Consider the following 20,472-nt stretch of genomic DNA (forward strand, 5'->3'; position numbering starts at 1 on the left):
TTGACGTGGAATCTTCAACAAATCTGCCATGGCATGATAAGGCTTGCAAAGCTATCAGTGGGCGATAATCAGCACACCTTGACGCCTAAACTGCAAGCACTTCTGTAATGTCCCGTTGAAAAACTGCAACACATCTGTAGAATGGGCCGCAGTTCATTCATAAAAAAAATCAACGATTGTGGGTGTCTTAATCTATTGCTGAAACTATGCACCGCTGTCGCTGTCAGTGTAGTGCTATGCAAAAATTCTATGCCATAATATGAGGGAAGTCCACTTGTAGATTGGAACCAGTTTTCATGTGGTTAAGTGATCCACTTTGCTTTGCATTTTTAAATCTGCGCAAAATGTTTTTCCTGACTTTTTTTAGGTGAGGTACAATCTGAAATGGCTGCACAAGAACAAGAGCACCTCTGTGACCTCAGCACAGGAGATGTGTGGTGAGCCCATTCGTTTCCTCTGGGCTTTTTCCATACTGCATGGGCAGTAGCATAGTGACTAAAGGCAGCAGTGTAGTGATACCAGGGATTATACAAATGAAACAGACTCAACACAGCCACAAACTTCAGTCGGGTAAATTTGCTCCAGGGCTCCTTTGTTCAACCTCCCAATGCAAAAGCTTTCAGACCCACACGAACGAAAAAAAATCCGAATGTGTTGTTTACAGGCATGCTGTTTCTTGGCAATTCTAGGTTTACTGAACGTAGTATTCGGCAAGCTTGTGCATGTTTTTTTGTGTGATACACCCTGACTCCTTCAGTGTTAAAAATTTGTGTGTATTTGCCACCCCGATATTTGGGACAGTGATGCTAATGATTTAAAAAAAAGAAAATCTCCGTTAAACGGAAAAACTTTGTCATGCATACCCTCAGTGCATGCGCATTTCCCTTGTTGGCGCTTCGTTCAGTCTTGAACGGTCTGCCACGTGTACCAATTCCTTTCCCGTCTGCAGCGACATACAAGCGGAAGATGCTTTCCGTGCTAAAGGCCAACAAAGCGCTCGTGCGGGCCCTAGCAGCAGCCAGGGCGGAGATGGCAGAGCTCAAGGCGGCTGCCAGCCGGTGGGGCAAGAATGAAGACCTGTACCTGCCCATGGTATGGGACAGCCTTCTTTCTCCTCTTTGGGCAATACTTTCAGCAGAAAACCTTTGCCCTTTTTGTGTGCGTGTGTGTGTGTATGCGTGTCAAGGTGTGGCAGAAAAGCTATGTGACTTATCTTGTTTCAGTCTGTTCTTGGAAATTGAGGGTTTTCCTCTTCAGTGCAGTTCCTCTGGGCACTACTCGCCAATCAAAATGTTGTTTTTATTGTTTGTAACAGCGGCAAAGGAATTGTACAGAAATAATTTTTCGCTTCTGAATGCTATCCGAAGTACCGAAATGACACCCTTACAATTTATATTTTGAGGCACCGGGATAAGTCTCAGGGATTAACACTCGGTAGGGGCCTTGGAGAACCTCCACAATGCTGTTTCCTTTTCTGTCAACTTGATGTGAAGCGCTGTGCAACATGAAACATTGCTATTGGGCAGTAGCCAATATCGCGCAATGCCTGACACTGGCCATGGTGGTGGCCCAGTCAGTGGCTAAGGTGTTCATGCTGCTCAGATCAAAGGTGCAGGTCTGATCGCGGTTGTGACAGCTGTTTCTGTCATGGTGGCAAAAAATGAATACATGCATGTGTCAAGATTGTGGTGTGTGGTGAAGACCTCCATGTGGTCAAATATTCCAGGGTTCTTCTCTCTGGCTTGTTTCATAGACCAGGGTTTTATTTTTAAATGTAATGCAACGGTGGGGCCTCGTGTGTGTTGTGCACTCGTTTAAGCGTACCGCCATGTCTGGTGTGTGCCCCTTACATTCCCGATGTGCTGTGCGCAGCTGAAGGGGTGGCTGGAGGCCGACATGGGTCACATCCGGGCGCTGTTCGAAAGCCACGTGCGGGCGTCCACCCTGCTCAAGGACCTCCTCACCCCTGATGCCAACATCACCCTCACGGCTGCCAGCAGCCTGCTGCACGAGACAGCCTGCGAGTCTCCGCCCAAAGAGTGAGTGCTGCTTCACCTCTGACCCTCAGGTGTCAATTTAAGTGCAGAGCACTTTAGGGGCTCGCCTTGTCGTCGTAGCTCACTCGCTGGACCCAACACGATGTTCCGTTGTCGCGGACTCGCAGCGTAACCCAGAGGCTTCGAAAGCCCAGCAACTTATATAGTCAGAAGCGTTCGAAACTTGTGAACCGCTGGCGCTTGTCATACATGCCCTCTTTGCTTAGTGCAAAGAAAACTGTCGATACATGTAAGGCAAAATATACGTAGTTAACCGGCAGGGCCCGTGTTCATTTATTTAGGAACGCTTGTTGGGTTGGTTTTTGCGATAGTAAGCGAAAAAAAAGTGGCAGTGCAACGCTGGCAACGCGTGGGAGGAAAAGCAAGCACGAAAAGAACAGAACTCCCACTGGCGCCGTTGCAGGCAGGGGGCACGCGAGCACTGCGAAGGCGGGAAATTTGAATTGCATCGAGTGGTATCAGTGAGTGGGTAGAGGTGCTACAGCCCGTTATGGCGAATCGCGGCTCTGCACTTCCGACAGCTTTCACATTGAGTGCAACGGCTTTAATTTATTTTTCTTCTCTCCTCCCACCCTTCCCTTCTCGCTAAAAGGTTTTTGCATGTTTCCCACCCCATGCATTCATGTCCCGCACAAGGCTATGGGTTGTGGCAGATATTTTATGGCAGATAAGGTTTTATGGTCATTCAGGTCATTCCACTTAATACCCTATTCCTGGGGGGACGTGAGGTGTTTTATGAATATATTTCAGAGCCGCTTTCCTTAAATGCCATCGTTATTCTTTCCACTTGAGGAATCGAACACAACACTGACGTCCTCATCACTTGCGCTCTCACCGTCTGAGGGAGAGAGATATAGAACGCCGCACAGATGTGGCCACATCTGTGTATATAACTGGCTAGAAACACAAGGCACGCATTCCACCATCTAGTGTGCAAACTCGCGTTGTATAAAAGTGCCGATTTGGCTAAGGTGTTGCGCTGCTGAGCACGAGGTCGCGGGTTCGATTCCCGGCCGCGGTGGCCGCTTTTCTGATGGAGGCGAAAAGCAAAAACGCCCGTGTGTACGATATTTCGGCGCACGTTAAAGATCCCCAGGTGGTCAAAATTAATCCGGAGCCCTCCACTACGGCGCGCCTCATCGCCTGCGTTGCGTCGGCGCGTTAAACCTTACAATCAATCAATCAAATCAAAAGTGCCGATTGACGAAATGTGTGCTGCCATCTATGTTTCAAATATAAAAGCACCATTTGACGAGCTGGGCTCGTCAAAAGCCTTTTGGCACTTTGCGAAAGACCTACGGCAACCACAGATCGTCATAAGGAGAAAAGTGGCGACTGCTTATGACAAGCTCAGGTCGTCATAAGCCCTTAACGGGTTAAATAAAGAGGCAATGCTGCGGCTGTACCTGTCGTCGTACAGGGTAGAAAAGACTCAAATAAACAGTATTGTTTGTACTTGTACGTACAGTAGCCGACCGTTTTTTCGGACTCCAAAAATCCGCACTTGCTGGATATTTCGGTCTTTCCCGAGGAACCACCAATTGTCCTATAGGAGTGATGACTCGCGAATTTTTTGGACCGCTCTTTTATTCGGACTATTTTTCGTTCCCCTCCAGGTCCGAAAAATTGGTCTGCTACTGCATATCCAAAAACTCGCCGACTATCCTTCAATCAAACCTTCGGCTTTCAGTGTCGCAAGCTTTAGTGCTCGCCACGCTTCCCCCACACGGATGTACCTGTCGTGTGTGCAGGCCCCCCTCCCTGCACCCTCCGGGCAGCCGCCTCTGCAACCAAGCCTGCAGCATGTCCATGGTGCTTGAGGAGGATGACGAGGACAGGACAGCGGTCGAGGAGCCGCTGCAAGACATCGCCGAAACACCCGAACCAGAGATCAGCCTCTCTTCCAGAGGTAGGCGTTGGGCGGTGCTTTTGGCCGCTCGCTCAGGTGTCGAAATCTGATGAGGGGCTGCTATGCACAGTGTTACTCGTGTAGTCCATAAAATGGCTGTTTAGCAGACGCCTAGAGCCCAAGTTCATCTGTAATCGGAGGCAAAAGAAGACAGTTTGTGGTCACTGTCCGCTGCACCAACCACCACACTGACGCCGCATTAAGTTGCAGTGTGGTGGCATCTATGTTGCTCTCAAAATATCGACGTGCACCCATTTCGTGATCAATACTGACCTCCTTGCTTGTTCATGAGTAGACTGTGGAGGTTGAACAGTCTAGCCGTCTGCTCAAATTCTCCTCAATTTGCCGCTTATTTGGCAAGGAGGAAGGTTCGAGAGAAGCGTCCTTTTCACATGCACTTATAAAAAAATCATGCGTGCGAATCTGCCAAAAAATTAAAAGCTTGCATGTTCACAACTTGCTTCAGTGTCCCTTTATATATGAACCGCAATGGCAACATTCACCTTTGCTTCAGTCGTTACCTTTGCACCTTTGCTGCAGCTCATTAAACTTTGGTGTTTGAAATGGGCCTGCGAAGTGGTTCCTTGCCACTGGTGCCACCAAGGTTTAATGAGCCGTAAAATTAGTTCCAAGTAATGCATCAAAAAAACGATTCTCTTTTGCACTCACCAGGGTTCGTAGTATTGAAACTGTAAAGATTAAAGTTATATGACCAACACTGTTTTGCCTATTCCTCCAAAAATGACAAATTAACTCTAATTATCTTGGTAACTAATTGACTTGCTCAAAAAATAACAGCATATTTGAAATCAGTGGGAAAAAAGCAGCAAGACTGACAAGCTTCTCAGCTTACTTAACAATTAAAGGAAGCTTTTTAAAAGCAGTGTCTCCCCCCTTTAAAGGCCTGACGCTTGGGTCTGGGGTGTGCGGCATGAATCGGCACGTGCTGCTCGGCGTTCGCTTCGACCGTGTCGAAATGGAGCAATCGGAGTCGGCTTTATAGCGCGAAGGACCAGGTTCTATTCCGGCCACGGGAAGTCTTTTTTTTTTCTTTCACTACACCCTGGGTCATTCATCATCATCATCATCGTCAGAGGAAGTTGGCTTTCCTGCAGGGCATATTTCAGACAGTGGCATCAGTGATGACACTAAAGCTCCGCTTTAACAAGAGAGATTCAAGGGCAGGTGTTATCTCGGTGGGCTTCATGGAAGCCCTGCAATGCCCTTGCAGACCTTTCATGCCTGCAGAGCCGCATTTAGGGAGCTTCAGGAGCTGCTTGGCTATGAACTGTTCCGTCTGTCTGCCTCCTTGTTGTGGCCTGAAGTGGCTCGGCTATTGTTGCCTTTGCTGCTCGTTCTCAGCCATTTGGCTATTCCAACTTGTGACGGGGGCTCAAAAAGGCTTGCCTGTGACACCATGGTAAGTTTTCGCTATCCAGTTTTAACTCTGATGCATCTACCTTCACTTACAACAGCTTGGTTCAGCAGTTCTGTTTATTTGTTAGGATCAAGGATTTAAATTTAGGAGGAAGGAATTGTGCTCGTCTGAAATGTTTCCACAACCTGCAGAACAGTGTCAAAGCCAGCGGCTGTGTCTCCCCTGTACAGTCACCGTGCGGAAGAAGGGCAGTCGCTCGGGCCATCGTTGCAGCCTCCCTGTGGACGAGCCCCTTCCTGCCTCGGCTGATCAGTCGCCGGTCGTGCCGTCATTTGCCGGTACGTGTGCCATTGAGCGAGTCTCATCCAAACACTGAAAACGGTGTTCTCAAACGTCTTCAAAGTTGGAACGCAGAGGAGAGGCACACAGGACAATGCCAGAGCTGTCCTGCCTTCCTGTTCTGCACTGCCCATGTTTTCTCATTGTTGGTTGGGAGAAGGGAGTTGTAGGTCTCTGCATTGCCCGTAGTCAAATAATCTCCTCCACCGTCGTTGGCCATTGTTGCGATCGACACGGGAATTGTATGGCGAAACGGACCTTTTTTGTTGTATCCATTGGTGGTGGGAGACTGAACAAGAAGCTGAATCACTGTACTGGGGCCAGTGGAAATGAGACCCCCGTAATTACAGGGGAAAGGGGAGGGGGGATTTAGAACCCATTCGATGTAAGAGCCGCTATCTATGTAGACAGATGTCAGGCAGTTACCCGCCAGCAAAATCTAGCCACAGTGCATTCACCATTCCGTCCGCATGTGACAGTTGCCTGGACGGCATAAAGAGGTAGCTTGACCAACAAAACTGCGGCAAATGTGGCGACCGCTTGCATTGGAAGTGTAGCCTGGAGCAACCCAAGCCACGGTTTTCCTCCAAATTTTTTTGTTGTTGTTGTGCTTTGCCTTTTCTCATGTGCCACCTGGCTGAAGTTCAGGTTTTTAGTATGTTCTATCCTAGGCGACTGTTTTTGACACTTAGTAACTAAGGGAAGTGAATGTTGCTTGATCAATTTATTTATTTATTTGTATAAGTGCCTACAAGCAGCATTACGCCTTCAGCGTGGTGCACAGAAGAAACAAAGGGAAGGAGAGGAAAGGAAGATGTGTACAACAGAGTTGCATTATGGCAAACTTGCAATTCTTGGATAAGAAAAGGTTATTTTGCCCTTTATTTCTATCCTAACATTGGCATTTTTAGTGTTTGGCCATAGCTTCTACATTTTCTGGCCTTCCGGGTTCTGGCCTTCTGGCATCTTTGTTTTCTTTTCTCAGAACCCTTGCAAGAATGCCTTGAATGATAACTGGAGTATAGCTGAGTTTTTTTTTTCAAGTGCACTGCTCATGGCAAATTTTACAGCAAAAGACAACATACCCAAGCGCTGTAATTTTCATAGCGCGGTTAAAGTAAAATTGCGAGAAAAATTGACGTCGTTCCAGTCTTCCTAACGCCAAAAAATGTTGAATGGGGATAGTTCAAAGTGCAGAGGCAGCACCTTGCTGTACTGCTTGAATTACTGCTTAATCGCATTGCGCTGTCTTGTGCATTTGCACCGGTGGGAATTCCAGTGGTTGACACGGAGGCCTCGATTCTCGTGACGGAAGTAACGGGGCAGGAGACGAACATCGTCTGTGCTGAGACTGTGGTCGTGCCGCCACCCGACAAGCTCAAAGGCCACAGGTACATCGTTCGACTAGTTTTTTTTTGATGCGGTAGCTCTTATTTTTAGCCACGTGTAAGTAATGATTTTTGGTTTTGAGGTGAATATGAAATCAAATGATTGTTCGAATGGGTAGTGCATCGCAGCGAGTATTTTTGAACGAAAGCGAACATTCAGCAACAAGAACTGAAGCTTGCACAATTGGTGCAATTTTTCCGTGACATAAAATGCTCACCAGGGCTTTGTTAATGACGGTATATTTTATATGGGGCATTCGGAGTTGCTAGGGGCAACATTTCTCCTGTGTGCCTGCCTCAACCACGAGTGCTTCAGTTTACTAGTGTAGTTCTGGTATAACTGTACTCTGACAAGCTATACGAATAATGTGCCGCCTTATCAAAAGCATTTGCGCAGCTTCCTCGAGTGGTGCAACGCTGGGGAAACAGCAGAGCTAGGCTCGGCCCCTCTTTCTTCACTGGAGTCCCAGCTGTTGCACCTCGCGTGGATTTTTGAACTTTCTTCTGGAAGTTCATGACTGGCAGGCACGGATCGTTTTATCCGCAGTCCCAGAGTGGACCAGGTTAGCACGTGCGAGAGCCCAATACAACAGGCTATGCAAACTCTGTGTCTGCAGTGCGAGCTGTCCTGTGCTCCCTCCCCATTTGAGATGCGGTGGAACTAGAAGCTTAAGCAGCTCACCTGCTAAAAGAAGCATTAACAGTACTGTGAATTTTGATGTCAGCTTTAGGAAAATAACGGAGGATGTGGGGCATTGCGAGGCATTAACAATAATCTGCCTGATTTGTGAACCCTCCCAGGCACGGCTTCATGTCGTGGTACCGTCCTCCCGCTTTCCTACCATCTGCTTGCGGGTCCCTTACTTTGCGCTTCCGGTGCATGAGTTTTAATTTGAAGACCCTGTATGCGCAGTAATCTTAAATATGGGTTTTGTGAATGGCATTTCGTGCCTGATATAAAATGTAAAGAGAGTGGTGCTAGCTAATCAGTGTGCACAGTTGTCAAATTAGCATTGCTGGTGACCAGTGTGAGTGCCTTTTTGTTGATAAAGCTTTAGCGAGGTCTCTAGGAGTATGAAGCTCGGCAACAACGCAGTCTTCCCGGTATCTTATATAAAGGAACATTCTAGGGAAAAAATCAACTTTGCGGATCATTTGCTTGGAAAACCTCGCACTACTTCAGAGCACAGCTTGGCTTTGTTATCTAGGAGGTGCTGACCGGGACAGTTTGAATGGGACCACGTTGGCCTCATGCCTGGGAGATAAGAGGAGTTCCCCAAGAGCATTTTCCTCATGCTGTTTATCAGCACATCATCGCTGCATTGTGGGGAAGCCTGTTGCTGCCAACAGGGAAAGCCAGTGCATGTTTCCATCCGTCGATTGCACGGGCTCAAGGTGACATACATTCCGCGCCCAACTAGCTCCATCTCGTTGCAGAGAATATATTATGCACCTCTTTTCGCAGGGCATTTCTCGTTTTTAGCCAGCGTTGCCTTTATTGTATATCGGCTTATTGAAACTGCCCCTTTGCTATTATGAATTTTCAAATATAATTCAAAAACATTTGACATTATCGAATTGTGCAAATCAATTCGAAGCTGAATTGAATATCCTGCTATTTGCTTCAATATTCGGGAGTTTCGAATATTCGCACTCTTACTGTTCACAATTTCCCTCTCCTTCAGCCAAATTCGTTATTCTCGAGGAACTGTGAGCTGGAGGCGGTATTTTCCCTAGCAGATTCCCAGAAATTGGACTAGTGTAAGTCCGGAGGGTCTGAACAATCCTTCAAATTTAACTTTCCCATGCTCGGGGTATTGTAGAATTTTTTATGGTATTCTGAACAAACAAAGGTTTGCAGAGAGATCAGTTTGCAGAGAGAGAACAACCTGCCCAGTGGAGTTGGTCATTACTCAAGACTGACGAATTTCACTTATTGTTGCGAACACACGAGAACGCAAAGTGCTGTGGATGTTTTTAGTATTTACCTACCACAAGTAATCGCAGTATACCGACTGTTTCCTTGTTTTTTAGAAATTAGAAGTAGCTGCTGCCATAGGGCACTTTGATTTCAAACAAAACTGCATGTATATTTTCGTGCACATGCATGCGAAGGGTGTTATTAGGTCACATGTACCGCATTATTGTTAGATGTGTGCAAGTATCAAATGTGGGATTTCCGACCAAATAGAAATGGTGAGAACTGTTTGCAAATCAAATCAAATGTTTTGGGATGAAAGAATCATTGCTTTCGTGTTTATAGTGCTTAAAGGCCAACTACTGCGCTCAAAATTTCAACATCTTTAAAACCTTATTTCCATATAGTCTGCCTCACAAGATTCGCAGTATACAAAATATGACAGCTGAAATGCGATTATCCATGCTGCAAACAACGACCATCAAAAATCAAGATTTCTAAACCAAAATTGAGAGGAGCGGGGCCATTACGGCCAGGCCGAAGGGACGTCCCAGCCGGCCCAGCCAGCGAGCGAGCGGCCGCATGTGGCTGGCCGGTCGAAGCAAACCTGCGTACGACGTTTTGCCCTCGCCGCAGCCATCTGAGAACTGCGCCCACCGGAGCTCGACCGGTTCTCCTGGCTGTCCATGGGGAAAAGGGCAGGGCTGGCCGCCATGTCACTTCTGCTTCATGGCGGTGTTCAAGCTATCATCTGCCAGCAGGTGCACCTTCGCGTGCAGTGGAGCTTTTTAAATGTTTATAATTAACGAGGCATTTCACGAGGAGTTAGTTTGGTGGTACGCACTGTACGTTCGAAGTAAATTTGGCCAAGGTGAAATTTGAGTGCAGTTGGCCCTTAAAGGAGCCATGAAGAGAAAATGCAAGTTTGTTTTATTCGAAAGATTTCATGTTTTATAGTGCCCCCAGCGCTTGTCCGGATACAAACGATGCTTTACCCTGAGAAATTAGTCAATTTAAGTTCAAATTTCGATTTTCCCGCCAAATCGTTTGTTTTCGTGGTCTCACAGGACTCGTGACATCACAGTGGTCTCATGACATCACAGGAACCGACCGCTCTGCAGCCTAGAGTACCTTATTCAAGCATCTGCCGTACAGGGTAGAGACGCGTATACACAGGCGCCGCCAATTTGGGTCGCTCGCTTGCTGCCGAAGCAAGTCGTTGTGTGAAAACCGCATCAAAATTGTCACCACAGCGCGGTTTACTGGCAAAGTTTGAATCATCTTATCTGTATCGCGTTGCTAGGTATCGTTGTAAACGAAAAGAACAACACGTTGAGCACGTTGACCCGATTGCAGCAGCACGGGGCCGTTCAAAGGGTGTCTCCACCCTTCAAGGTGGTGCTGTCTTCGAGGAACCCCATTCTGAACCTAGATGGCGCCACCATACCGTGGCAAGCCGTTTTCTGCAATGGTTTTCTGCCTTTGGGTTGTTTATGACCGTAATTAAAGCTGGCTTGCTTTTGTTCTGGGAGAAAATAATCGTTTCCTGAAACAGTGCTCGCTCGACAAATATGTTCACATAAGACACCGCTGCTTGCGTCAATCGCCAGTGTCATCTGAGACAACCCCAAAGCCCCGCAGTACTGTGCAGCTAAACCAAGCATACTGCGCGCAGTACAAACAGCAGTACGCATCGGTACTTCTATGTTTACGTGTGCTGTCGTAACTTCCACTGTTTGTCCCACCATTCTTAGAGCTTTAAAAAGACTGTGCCCTAAATCTAAGTGCAAATCGCTCGTTCGGCTAGCTTATAAGCTCTACCTAATTTGCGTCTGCTTGTGCCGCCCTCCGCCAATCGCAGAGCTGGCTCGTATGACATCATGGGTTATGTTGCGGGAAATGAGCTGGTGGGGCGCATGGCCATTTCCTTTTTTCCTAATTATGTAGCTTATTTGAGCGAAGTCTACGTTAAAAGTGGTGTCAGTAAGATTCTAACGAGGCAATCTTTTGAATGAGCCGAACTTGTGTTTTCTCTTCATGGCTCCTTTAAAGAACACGGCTACATAAAAAGATAACTTTCAGCACTCATGATTTGACATGGCTGAGTACAAATTGGAGATTCAGACAAGATGGCAGAGCAGTGGAAGAAAAATCTGGCATGCATTGCCACGAGGAAATAAGTGTTTCTCAACATGCTGAGCACACGAACAGTATATATTTGGCCAGTCCCTCCAGTCATTACAGTGGCGCCAGGCATGCTAGTGGCTAGTAAGACCTTGCTGCAAGCCAACGAGTAGTAACTTTCGATTCTTCACTTGGGACACTGTATTGACAGGCAACTTCTTTTGGGGTAAAAATTTTACCGAACTAACGTAACACTTCAGTTAACATGCACCATAGTTTAGGATGCACTTGTTTTGTGCAATGCTGTCGCGTATTATGCTCTTGGCAGAGCTTTGGCATCGTGCGAAAGAGCCAATTAAGCCCTGCGATTAATTAAGCTAATTAAGCCAATTAAGCTTGAAAGTTTGCATCTCATGTGGCAGAGCCAACATTGATTGTTTGTACAGCGAAGTTGCGCTGCCAGTTGAATCCAATAGCAGACACTGTTCGCGAAATATTTGAACTTTGGAATATGTGCACACCTGTAGTACTTGCCACTAGCGATGTGGCACTGTTGCTTTCTATCTGCATCCTGAGCTAACTTTAATCCTGCTGGTGCGAGAGGGTAGACGTCCCTCCCTGCTTCCCTCTCTTCCAAATGTTGCCATGCACGACTGTTGTGCCTGCAGCAACCATCCTGGAAACCCTCCGGTTAGTGGTGCCCTTGTGATGGGACAGCACTTATTGCGCACACTTTTCCTCCGTTCTTTCCTTTCCCACTCACTGTGGTGAGCCAATAGTAGTTAGGGTGTCAGCTCGTTGCCTACAGGTGGAAGGAGCCATGTAGCTGACAACCTGCCCTTTACGCAGTGCTCACGAATACAGCGCGGCCTTCAGCCACCGGCCCAAGATACCACGCACCCCGTGCAGTCCAACCAAGCAGGGTGCCAGGTTCAACGCTTGGCTGGAAGGTGCCGGCTCCAGCCCTGCTTTCACGCGGGTGCAGCGGAGGAGGGCATCTGAAGCTGCTGCCCTGCTGCCTTGGCCGGGGAAACGAGGTTGGCGTCGCGCTTTTCCGGCAGCACCTTCTGTGCAAAGCCTTGTTCATACATCTTTGCACGCGATCTAACCACTGGACAGCATCATTTCGTGAAGTATCATTTGTGGACGACTCAAATCGGCATTTACTCCTGGTGAAACTGAATCTTCTGTGCGTCCACTTTCCACTCTTAGCAGTGCGAGCGTTTTTGTTGTCTCTTCTTCTTGTTTACGCTGCCACCTGTGTCCAGTCCCGCAACGCGTGCACGGTAGTGCTCACAGTGATACACCCGCCACGGTGGCTCAGTGGCTAAGGCGTTGTGCTGCTGTGCACGAGGACACAGGCTTGATTCCCGGCTGCGGTGGCTGCTTTTCTGTTGGAGGCGAAAAGCAAAAACGCCCGTGTGTCCGAGATTTCGGCGCACGTTAAAGATCCCCAGGTGGTCAAAAAAATCCGGAGCCCTCCACTGCGGCGTGCCTCATCGCCTGCGTAGCGTCGGCGCGTTTAAAGCCCCTTTGAAGACTCCACGCACTCCCAATTGGCATTCCTCCGCTCCAGTGCACCTCGCATCCCATCCTCTTCCTCCCTTTCTTTCTCGCATGGCAACCATGTATTGTTTGTCGGCAGGTGCCATGGCCCAGGGTCCTCTAGGCAGACGCTCAAGTATGCCAGCCGCAAGAGACCGTGGCCCAGGGGCGGCCAACGCCTCGTCTCCGACGTGCGTCCTCGACGAGGCCTTCATCGCTTCCCCCAGCCCAACCCAGGCCTTGAGCAGCAACACCCTGTTGCCAAGGGAGGGGGCCGACTTCAGACGTGACGAGAATAGTCCACCTGGGGCAAAGACTCGACCCAGGAAGTCAGCCTTCAAGTCGCGGCCGTCGGAGGCTGGGGTGAGTGGCTGTAGGTGGGGTACTTGCACGAGAAGGGGGGGAACTTTGCAATTGTGGGAACTGTGCTCGGGCAACCCAGAGTTGCTTGTGGGGTAGAGAGAGGTAGGGAGATGGGGGGAGAGAGAGAAAACAAAACGTGTATTTGTGAGCATTTAGGATGTTCCTGTAGGAGTGGTTCCCTCTTCACAGGAATCCACGAGCCATCTGAGCAGTTACTCGCCTATTTTAAAACATTTTTCGTTCCGCCTGTGTTCTCACTGCTGTTCCAGTCGCCTGCTTGGCTCGGTGCTCTTCTCCGGAACAAATCTCGTTGGTAAAAAGAAAAGTGAAGCCAAGTGGAAACGACAAAGAGTTGAAATTGGGCTCCAATTTTAAAGGGACCGTAAAGACAACATGCAGCTCTGTTTTATTAGAAAGATTGCGGAGTTTGTACTTCGGGGCAGTTTTGTTTGGGGGAGTGTTGCTGCCATCGCAGAGGGATACTGCATTGTAAAGGGTGCATTTTGAATTGCCTGCTTACTGTGGCTTAACATGACATGGCAAACTTTCAGGAGCAGCCAAGAGAACGCATCAAAAACGGGAAGGTTGGAGTTGGTTACCACACCTAGTACAACCTAGCAAGGGCGTCTTGGTGTGAATAACCATTCGCAGCATGTGGCATAGCTGTGAGCTTTGGTTTTGCTTTGGGTGAAAAAAGGGGGCAGTAATTAAATTTGTGAATTGTTATAAATTGTTGTATTGTAGCTGTCCAGTAGAGCAGCACTACAAGGGGGCTGGATGTCTTTTTAAGTGCCGAGCACTTTAGGGGCCCACCTTGCCGTTGTAGCTCGTTCACCGTCACAATGTTTGGCCACTGCCGGAATCGGGCGCGCAGCGAGGTAACGGGCCCAAGTATAGCCCGTGACAGAGGCTTTGAAAAACAAGCGGTTTATATAACTGTTCGCTTGGGTTATAGTGAACGGTTATAGTCAACCGTTCGCTTAATAGTCAAAACCGCTGGCACTTGTCACATATCTCCCCGTTGTTTAGCGCAAAGAAAACTGCAGGTACATTTGAGGCGAAATCTGTGTATATAATGGGAAGCCCCCCCGTGTTCATTTAGTTAGGAATGCCCATTGGGTTGGTTTTTACGATAGTAAGCGAAAAAAGTGGCCGCCAGGAACGACGCATTCCGAACTGCACAGGAAGGTGCTGGCACGTGGAGATGAAAGCAAGCACAAAAAGAACAGAACTCCCACTCGAACTGTTCCAGGCAGGGGGTGCGCTAGCACTGCAGAGGCGGGAAATTTGAACTGCATTGTACAAACCTCCACTCCGTTCATCAAGAGAGGGGTGAGGCAGGGCGGCGAAGAGAGTGATGGGTAGTAGCAGGGAGCGGATAACGGCGCCACAGCCCATTATGGTGAATCACTGCTCTGCACTGTAGTGGACGCGCATTTCACGGCGCGCTAAAGGTTTGTTTGTCACGCTCGCTCGGGCGGCGGTTCGCGTTACCGGACCCGCCGGATGTACGCCGCGTGAGCTATCGTTTTCCACGCCTGCGCTGCCACGCCATCGGGGACCGGGGGGGTTTCTTTTCTCTTCGCTTTAATAAAGCACTTGAGTTCCAGCAACTGGTCGGTGTGGTCGCTTTATCGTCGCTCGTCAGCCGACGAGACATGGTGTCAGAAGTGGGATAAAGTTAGCGACACATCGACCAATTATTGCTAGCAATCAGTCTAAGGTGCGTAGCCTGCAAAACACGCTATGGCGGATGGAGAGATCAAGCCTTCTATCCAGTTCAGTGGCACCGGGCTTCAACCGCCACCGAAATTAGATTTTGGGAACCCAAGCTCCTGGAAAGAATGGGTCTACCAGTTCGATGACTATTGCTATGCATCTGGGCTCTACCAAGCGCCGGGAGACGTACAGGTCAGAACGCTTCTTTACGCCATGGGCTCCTAAGACGCCCGCCGCGTTCTCGACACTCTAGCATTGTCCAGCGAAGACTGGACCTCGCTAGAAGCAGTCAAGAAGTTCACCGATCACTTCATCCACCCGGTCAACGAGGTCTACGAAAGTGTCCGCTTCCACCGTCGAACCCAGGACGAAGGCGAGACCGTAGACGAGTTCTACACGGCGCTGCGTACACTTGTCAAAAAGTGCAACTACGCCTCAGCGGAAGTGGAAGAACGACTCGTTCGAGACAGGTTCGTCGTGGGTCTCCGGGACTCTAACCTTGTGGACAAACTGTGCCGAACACAAAAGCTTACTCTTGAAGAAGCAAGACTACAGGCTCGCATCAACGAAGATGCCGTGAAAGCCCGTGCAGCGGTGTTCCAAAAAGAGCCGAATCCTGCTCGTTGTCGCCGAGGCCAAAGTTCAAAAGCGCTTCCAAAAGCCGCGACATGGCTCGGATTCTCAAGGGAGCTCCGGCAAGCGTGTTACCAAGTCCAACACAAGCGACGCTACCACGAGCTGCAGATACTGCGGTCGACCAACGCATCCTCGAGCAGATTGCCCAGCTAGGCAAGCCAAGTGCAAAGGGTGTAATCGGATTGGACACTTCGAAGCAGTCTGCGAAAAGAAAAGCAAGAACATGGGAGCTCTCACACTTCACTCCGTAGCAGCCCTCACCAGAGCCAAGTTCGTAAAAGTGGCCGTCAACGGTCGCAATGCTAACTTCAAGGTTGACTCGGGTGCGGAGGTGACAGTGGTACCGGACTCATTTCCAGGCATACCGAAACAGCTGCAAAAGCCAGAAGGTGAGCTTACGGGCCCAGGAAATTACTCCCTCACCGTTCTCGGAACATTCCAAGTGAAACTGAGCTGGAAAGGCAGGTCTACAGTGCAAACAGTGTATGTTGTGCCTTCACAAGACCCGCCGCTTCTTGGATTCCCTGCTATACAGGCTCTCGGAGTCATACGGTTCGTGGACAGTGTAACGGATTCTACCGTCACTTTGAAGGACAGTCTCTTCGATGGCTTGGGCGAGCTGCAAGACGAATACGTGATACGTCTCCAACCAGGCGCCAAACCGTTCTCACTCAGCGTGCCGAGAAGAGTACCGATTCCGCTTCACAAACCAGTTCGAGAGGAGCTCACCAAGCTCGAATCCCAGGGAGTCATCCGACGGGTGGACCGTCCCACACCATGGTGTTCCGGTATGGTGGCTGTTCCAAAAGCAGGAGGAGGCTACCGAATATGCGTTGACCTCACCCGACTCAACGAAGTCGTGCTTCGGGAGCGTCACATACTACCCTCAGTCGAGAACATCCTGGGACGACTCGGATCAGCAAAGGTATTCTCTAAGCTCGATGCTACCGCTAGCTTTCACCAGGTGAAGCTTTCCGAAGAAATTCAAGAACTCACTACGTTCATAACACCAATGGGAAGATTCTGTTTCCAAAGGCTACCTTTTGGAATCTGCTCAGCGCCAGAATATTTTGAGCGACAGATGAGCAGAATTCTGGAAGGCCTCGAAGGAGTTGTGAGCATAATTGACGACATTCTTGTCTTCGGAGCACCGCAGCAAGAGCATGACCAACGTCTCAAGCAGGTGTTACAGCGCTTGGAAGAAGCGGGAATCAAGCTGAACCGCAAGAAGTACACGTTCTCTGCAAACCAAGTCAAGTTTCTTGGAGTCATGGTTAGCGCACAAGGAATCAGTCCCGATCCAGAAAAGGTCGAGGCCTTGGCCAAGCTACCAACCCCATCGGATGTCAGCGGTGTCCGAAGACTGCTGGGAATGGCGAACCATGTGGGCCGCTTCATTCCTCATCTTTCCGACATCACAGCACCGATCAGGGCATTGCTTCAAAAGAGAAACTCATGGCTTTGGGGACCGTGCCAGCAAGCTGCTTTCGACAAGCTCAAAAGCTTGCTCAGTTCAGAGGTCTGCATGGCTAAATATGACCCATCGTACCCCACGGTTGTGTCAGCTGACGCAAGCTCATACGGTCTCGGAGCCGTATTGCTTCAAGATCAACCATCGGGAGAACGACGAGCGGTTGCCTACGCCTCACGATCTCTAACGGACACTGAAAGCCGCTACAGCCAAACAGAAAAAGAAGCTTTGGCTGTGACGTGGGCTGTCGAGAGGTTCGACCAGTTTCTGAGGGGCATCGCATTTCAAGTCTAAACGGATCATCGTCCTTTAGTCACGCTCCTGGGATCAGAACTCGACATGATTCCGCCCAGAATCCAGCGCTTGCGAATCCGTCTCATGCGCTATCAGTTCACTGTTCTCTACGTCCCTGGCAAGCTGATTGCCACGGCAGACACGCTGTCAAGGGCTCCTATTCAGGGACACGATCTGGAGTGAAGTCAACGGCAGACAGACTCCATCGAGTTATTCGTTGGGGAAGTCGTTGCAGCAGCTGCCAACCTCATGTCCTCCCGCATGGATGCGTTACGCAAGCACCAAGCGGAAGACGGCATCTGTTCTGGGCTACTCCGCTTCTGTGAGAAAGGATGGCCAGAAAACGTCTCAAAGGTCCCAGTTCATCTAAGGGAGTACTGGAAGGAAAGAGGCAACATCACAGTGTGCGATGGCTTCTTGCTCAAAGATCGCCGCATCATTATTCCAAGCCTGATGCGCCGTGAGGTACTTCAGCAAATTCACGAAGGCCACCAGGGCATTGGACGGTGCAAGGCAAGGGCAAGAGACACAGTTTGGTGGCCTACCCTTAACAGCGAAATTGAGCAGCTCGTAACATCGTGTGAGAAATGCGCTCAGATGAGAGTTCAGCGTTTGAAGCCACTAATCGCAACACCGACTCCAAATCGGCCATGGCAGCGTGTAGACGCCGACTTGTTTGAACTTGACGGAACTCACTACATAATCGTGGTGGACTACTACTCTCGTTTTCCGGAAGTAATCAGCTTGTCGTCGACCACCTCCACAGCTGTCATTGCGGCTGTCAAGAGCACGTTCGTGCGACATGGAATACCTGATGTGTTCGTGTCTGACAACGGCCCGCAATTTTCGTCGCGGGTGTTCGCCGAGTTTGCGCAGACCTACGGATTTCATCACATCACGAGCAGCCCGGGCTACCCACAGTCAAACGGCGAGGCAGAACGCATGGTGCGGACCATGAAGGATCTTTTCACAAAATCCCAGGACCCACACATGGCGCTTCTGGTGTACCGCGACACGCCAGGAGTGAGCGGATACAGCCCGTCGCAGCTCCTAATGGGCCGACGCTTGCAAACGACAGTGCCGAAGATGCCAGACACCCTGCAACCGGAGTGGCCGCCACACGACGAAGTCGCAGCTAAGGATAAAGCTAACCGAACAAAACAAAGTCAAGACTTCAACCGTCGTCACGTCGCCCACCGACTCCGCCCACTCGCTGACGGGGAGGATGTGTGGGTGCAGGATATGTCATGCGCAGCAAAGGTGCTCAGCCCAGCAAGAAGACCGCGCTCATATGTGGTGGAAACACCGACAGGCATCATTCAGCGCAACCGTCGGCATTTGGTGCCATTCAACGGTGCAGGCATGCCTGATGGCCTTGCGTCTGACAGTTATTCAAGCACAGACGAAACACCAGCAGTGACGGTCGAAAGCTCCGTGGATCAAAGTGGAGAGCTAACTTCAAATCAGCGCACCGAGCAGCCAGAAGCAACGGCGGAAACAACAGCGATGTCGCCATCAACCAAGTGCGACAGTGACAGTGACCCACGAGTGACCAGGTCCGGCCGACAGGTCAAGCGCCCGAAAAGGCTGGACTTGTAAAACACAATTCTCTCAGAAGGGGGGATGTAGTGGACGCGCATTTCACGGCGCGCTAAAGGTTTGTTTGTCACGCTCGCTCGGGCGGCGGTTCGCGTTACCGGACCCGCCGGATGTACGCCGCGTGAGCTATCGTTTTCCACGCCTGCGCCGCCGCGCCATCGGGGACCGGGGGGGTTTCTTTTCTCTTCGCTTTAATAAAGCACTTGAGTTCCAGCAACCGGTCGGTGTGGTCGCTTTATCGTCGCTCGTCAGCCGACGAGACATGCACTTCCGACAGCTTTCACTTTGAGTGGAACAGCCTTAATTTTTCTCTTTCTGTTATAGTGGCAGCATTTTTGGGGCAGCCAAAATACCACAAATACACTATTTCTGCGCGCAGTGCTTGTTGTGCAAAGTCCTAATCCTGCAGGGATTAGGACTTTGTTGTGCAAAATCCAGTGCTTGTTGTGCAAAGTCCTGCAGTGCTTGTTGTGCAATTGACCTAATATGTAAAATGTCAACCTGGGAGAGAGAGGTTTGCTGGAAGGGAGGAAAGAAGGTGCCCGATAAATAACAGGGAACAAGAAAGAGGACAAGAGAAAAGAAATAAAATATGGGAAAGCAGAACCAGAACACTCAGTTTGTGTGAGTAGAGCTGCGTAGTGTGATGAAACAGTCTGAAGATTCTGCTATTCTAAATTTTAAATTGTTTCAGTGCTGCCAGTCTCGTCCAGAGATAATCAAACAGTGCTGAGTAGGGCTTTGCATTAAGCTGATGGGGCGGGCCATAGACCAGGGGGAGAGAGGGGTTCCAGGAATGCTACATCGGATGTGTAGGGTCAGGGGTGGAAAATTAGTTGCGTGGGACAGTGCACTGTCAACCCGTCTTGCTGTGCCCTGTCATGCATTGGTGGCCTTGGCACACTGGGATCTGAAGTTTTAATGCATGGCTCTTGGGATAAATGGAGATGCCTCGTGGCAATTTTATGGTGTTGAGACAGTCGAGAACGCTGTTCGTGCTGGACTGCTGTGACCAGGGGGTGACTCGGGTGCCCAGGGGTGCAGCGTTCACAGATACCGTATAATGCGGAATATAGGTCGAGATTTTTTACAGAAAAATTTGCCGAAAAGTCACCCCTCGACCTATATTGCAGTCATTTGGCAGTTGTCACCTGGCGACCACGCGGACCGCGTAGCCCATCGAGCCCATCCAAACCCCAAAGGCACCATCGCCACTACCATCAATCGGACGCGACGCCATCTTTGTTTTGTTGCTTCTCTCGCTGTCGGCGAATGTGTGTGCGCTATTTTCTTCTTGCTCAAAATGAGTTTAGGCACTTGATGCCAGTTCACAGCAGCATTTAAAAGAAAAGGTGGGAGCTTTCCAAGGCCAATGACGTGTCCGCCTTGCGCCAGTTTGGTATCACCAAAAGAAGTGTTGCTAGCGGCGTTAGCTGAAGGGGCAGCTCTCGGTATGCAACACTCGGAAGACCTCGCTTCATGGGCGCTGCTCTGTGCACCTGTGCTGCTGTACAAAGGGGCAAATTTTGCCCGCTAGCGTCGTGCGATGTCTCTACGAATGGATACCCCAAGATGTTTGCTGACCGCCTGCACAGACTGGCTGTCGCTCCGGTCTGCACACGAGTGTCCTATGCTTTGCGCTCACTTCACGATGACATGGTCTTGCGAGTGTTTAAGTGCTGCATAAGCAATTCCCTGGACTGCACCGAGAACGACCTGATGTGCGGGCGAC

General features: G+C 49.7%; 1 protein-coding gene across 1 annotated transcript in view; it reads left to right on the forward strand.

The window, feature by feature from the left end:
- Positions 1 to 20,472, forward strand: part of LOC144145968 (uncharacterized) — a 32,453-nt gene that overhangs the window by 3,051 nt on the left and 8,930 nt on the right. Inside the window, exons 3-10 of the mRNA XM_077677848.1 lie at positions 368 to 437; positions 950 to 1,092; positions 1,873 to 2,039; positions 3,809 to 3,966; positions 5,575 to 5,682; positions 6,963 to 7,074; positions 11,963 to 12,150; positions 12,759 to 13,021. Coding sequence (XP_077533974.1) covers positions 368 to 437; positions 950 to 1,092; positions 1,873 to 2,039; positions 3,809 to 3,966; positions 5,575 to 5,682; positions 6,963 to 7,074; positions 11,963 to 12,150; positions 12,759 to 13,021 — 1,209 coding nt within the window. The remainder of the gene's footprint in view (positions 1 to 367; positions 438 to 949; positions 1,093 to 1,872; positions 2,040 to 3,808; positions 3,967 to 5,574; positions 5,683 to 6,962; positions 7,075 to 11,962; positions 12,151 to 12,758; positions 13,022 to 20,472) is intronic.

The sequence above is a fragment of the Haemaphysalis longicornis genome, unplaced genomic scaffold, assembly GCF_048455015.1.
Source record: "Haemaphysalis longicornis isolate Haplotype H1 unplaced genomic scaffold, Haemaphysalis longicornis Haplotype H1 scaffold_7, whole genome shotgun sequence".
Classification (NCBI taxonomy): Eukaryota; Metazoa; Arthropoda; class Arachnida; order Ixodida; family Ixodidae; genus Haemaphysalis; species Haemaphysalis longicornis.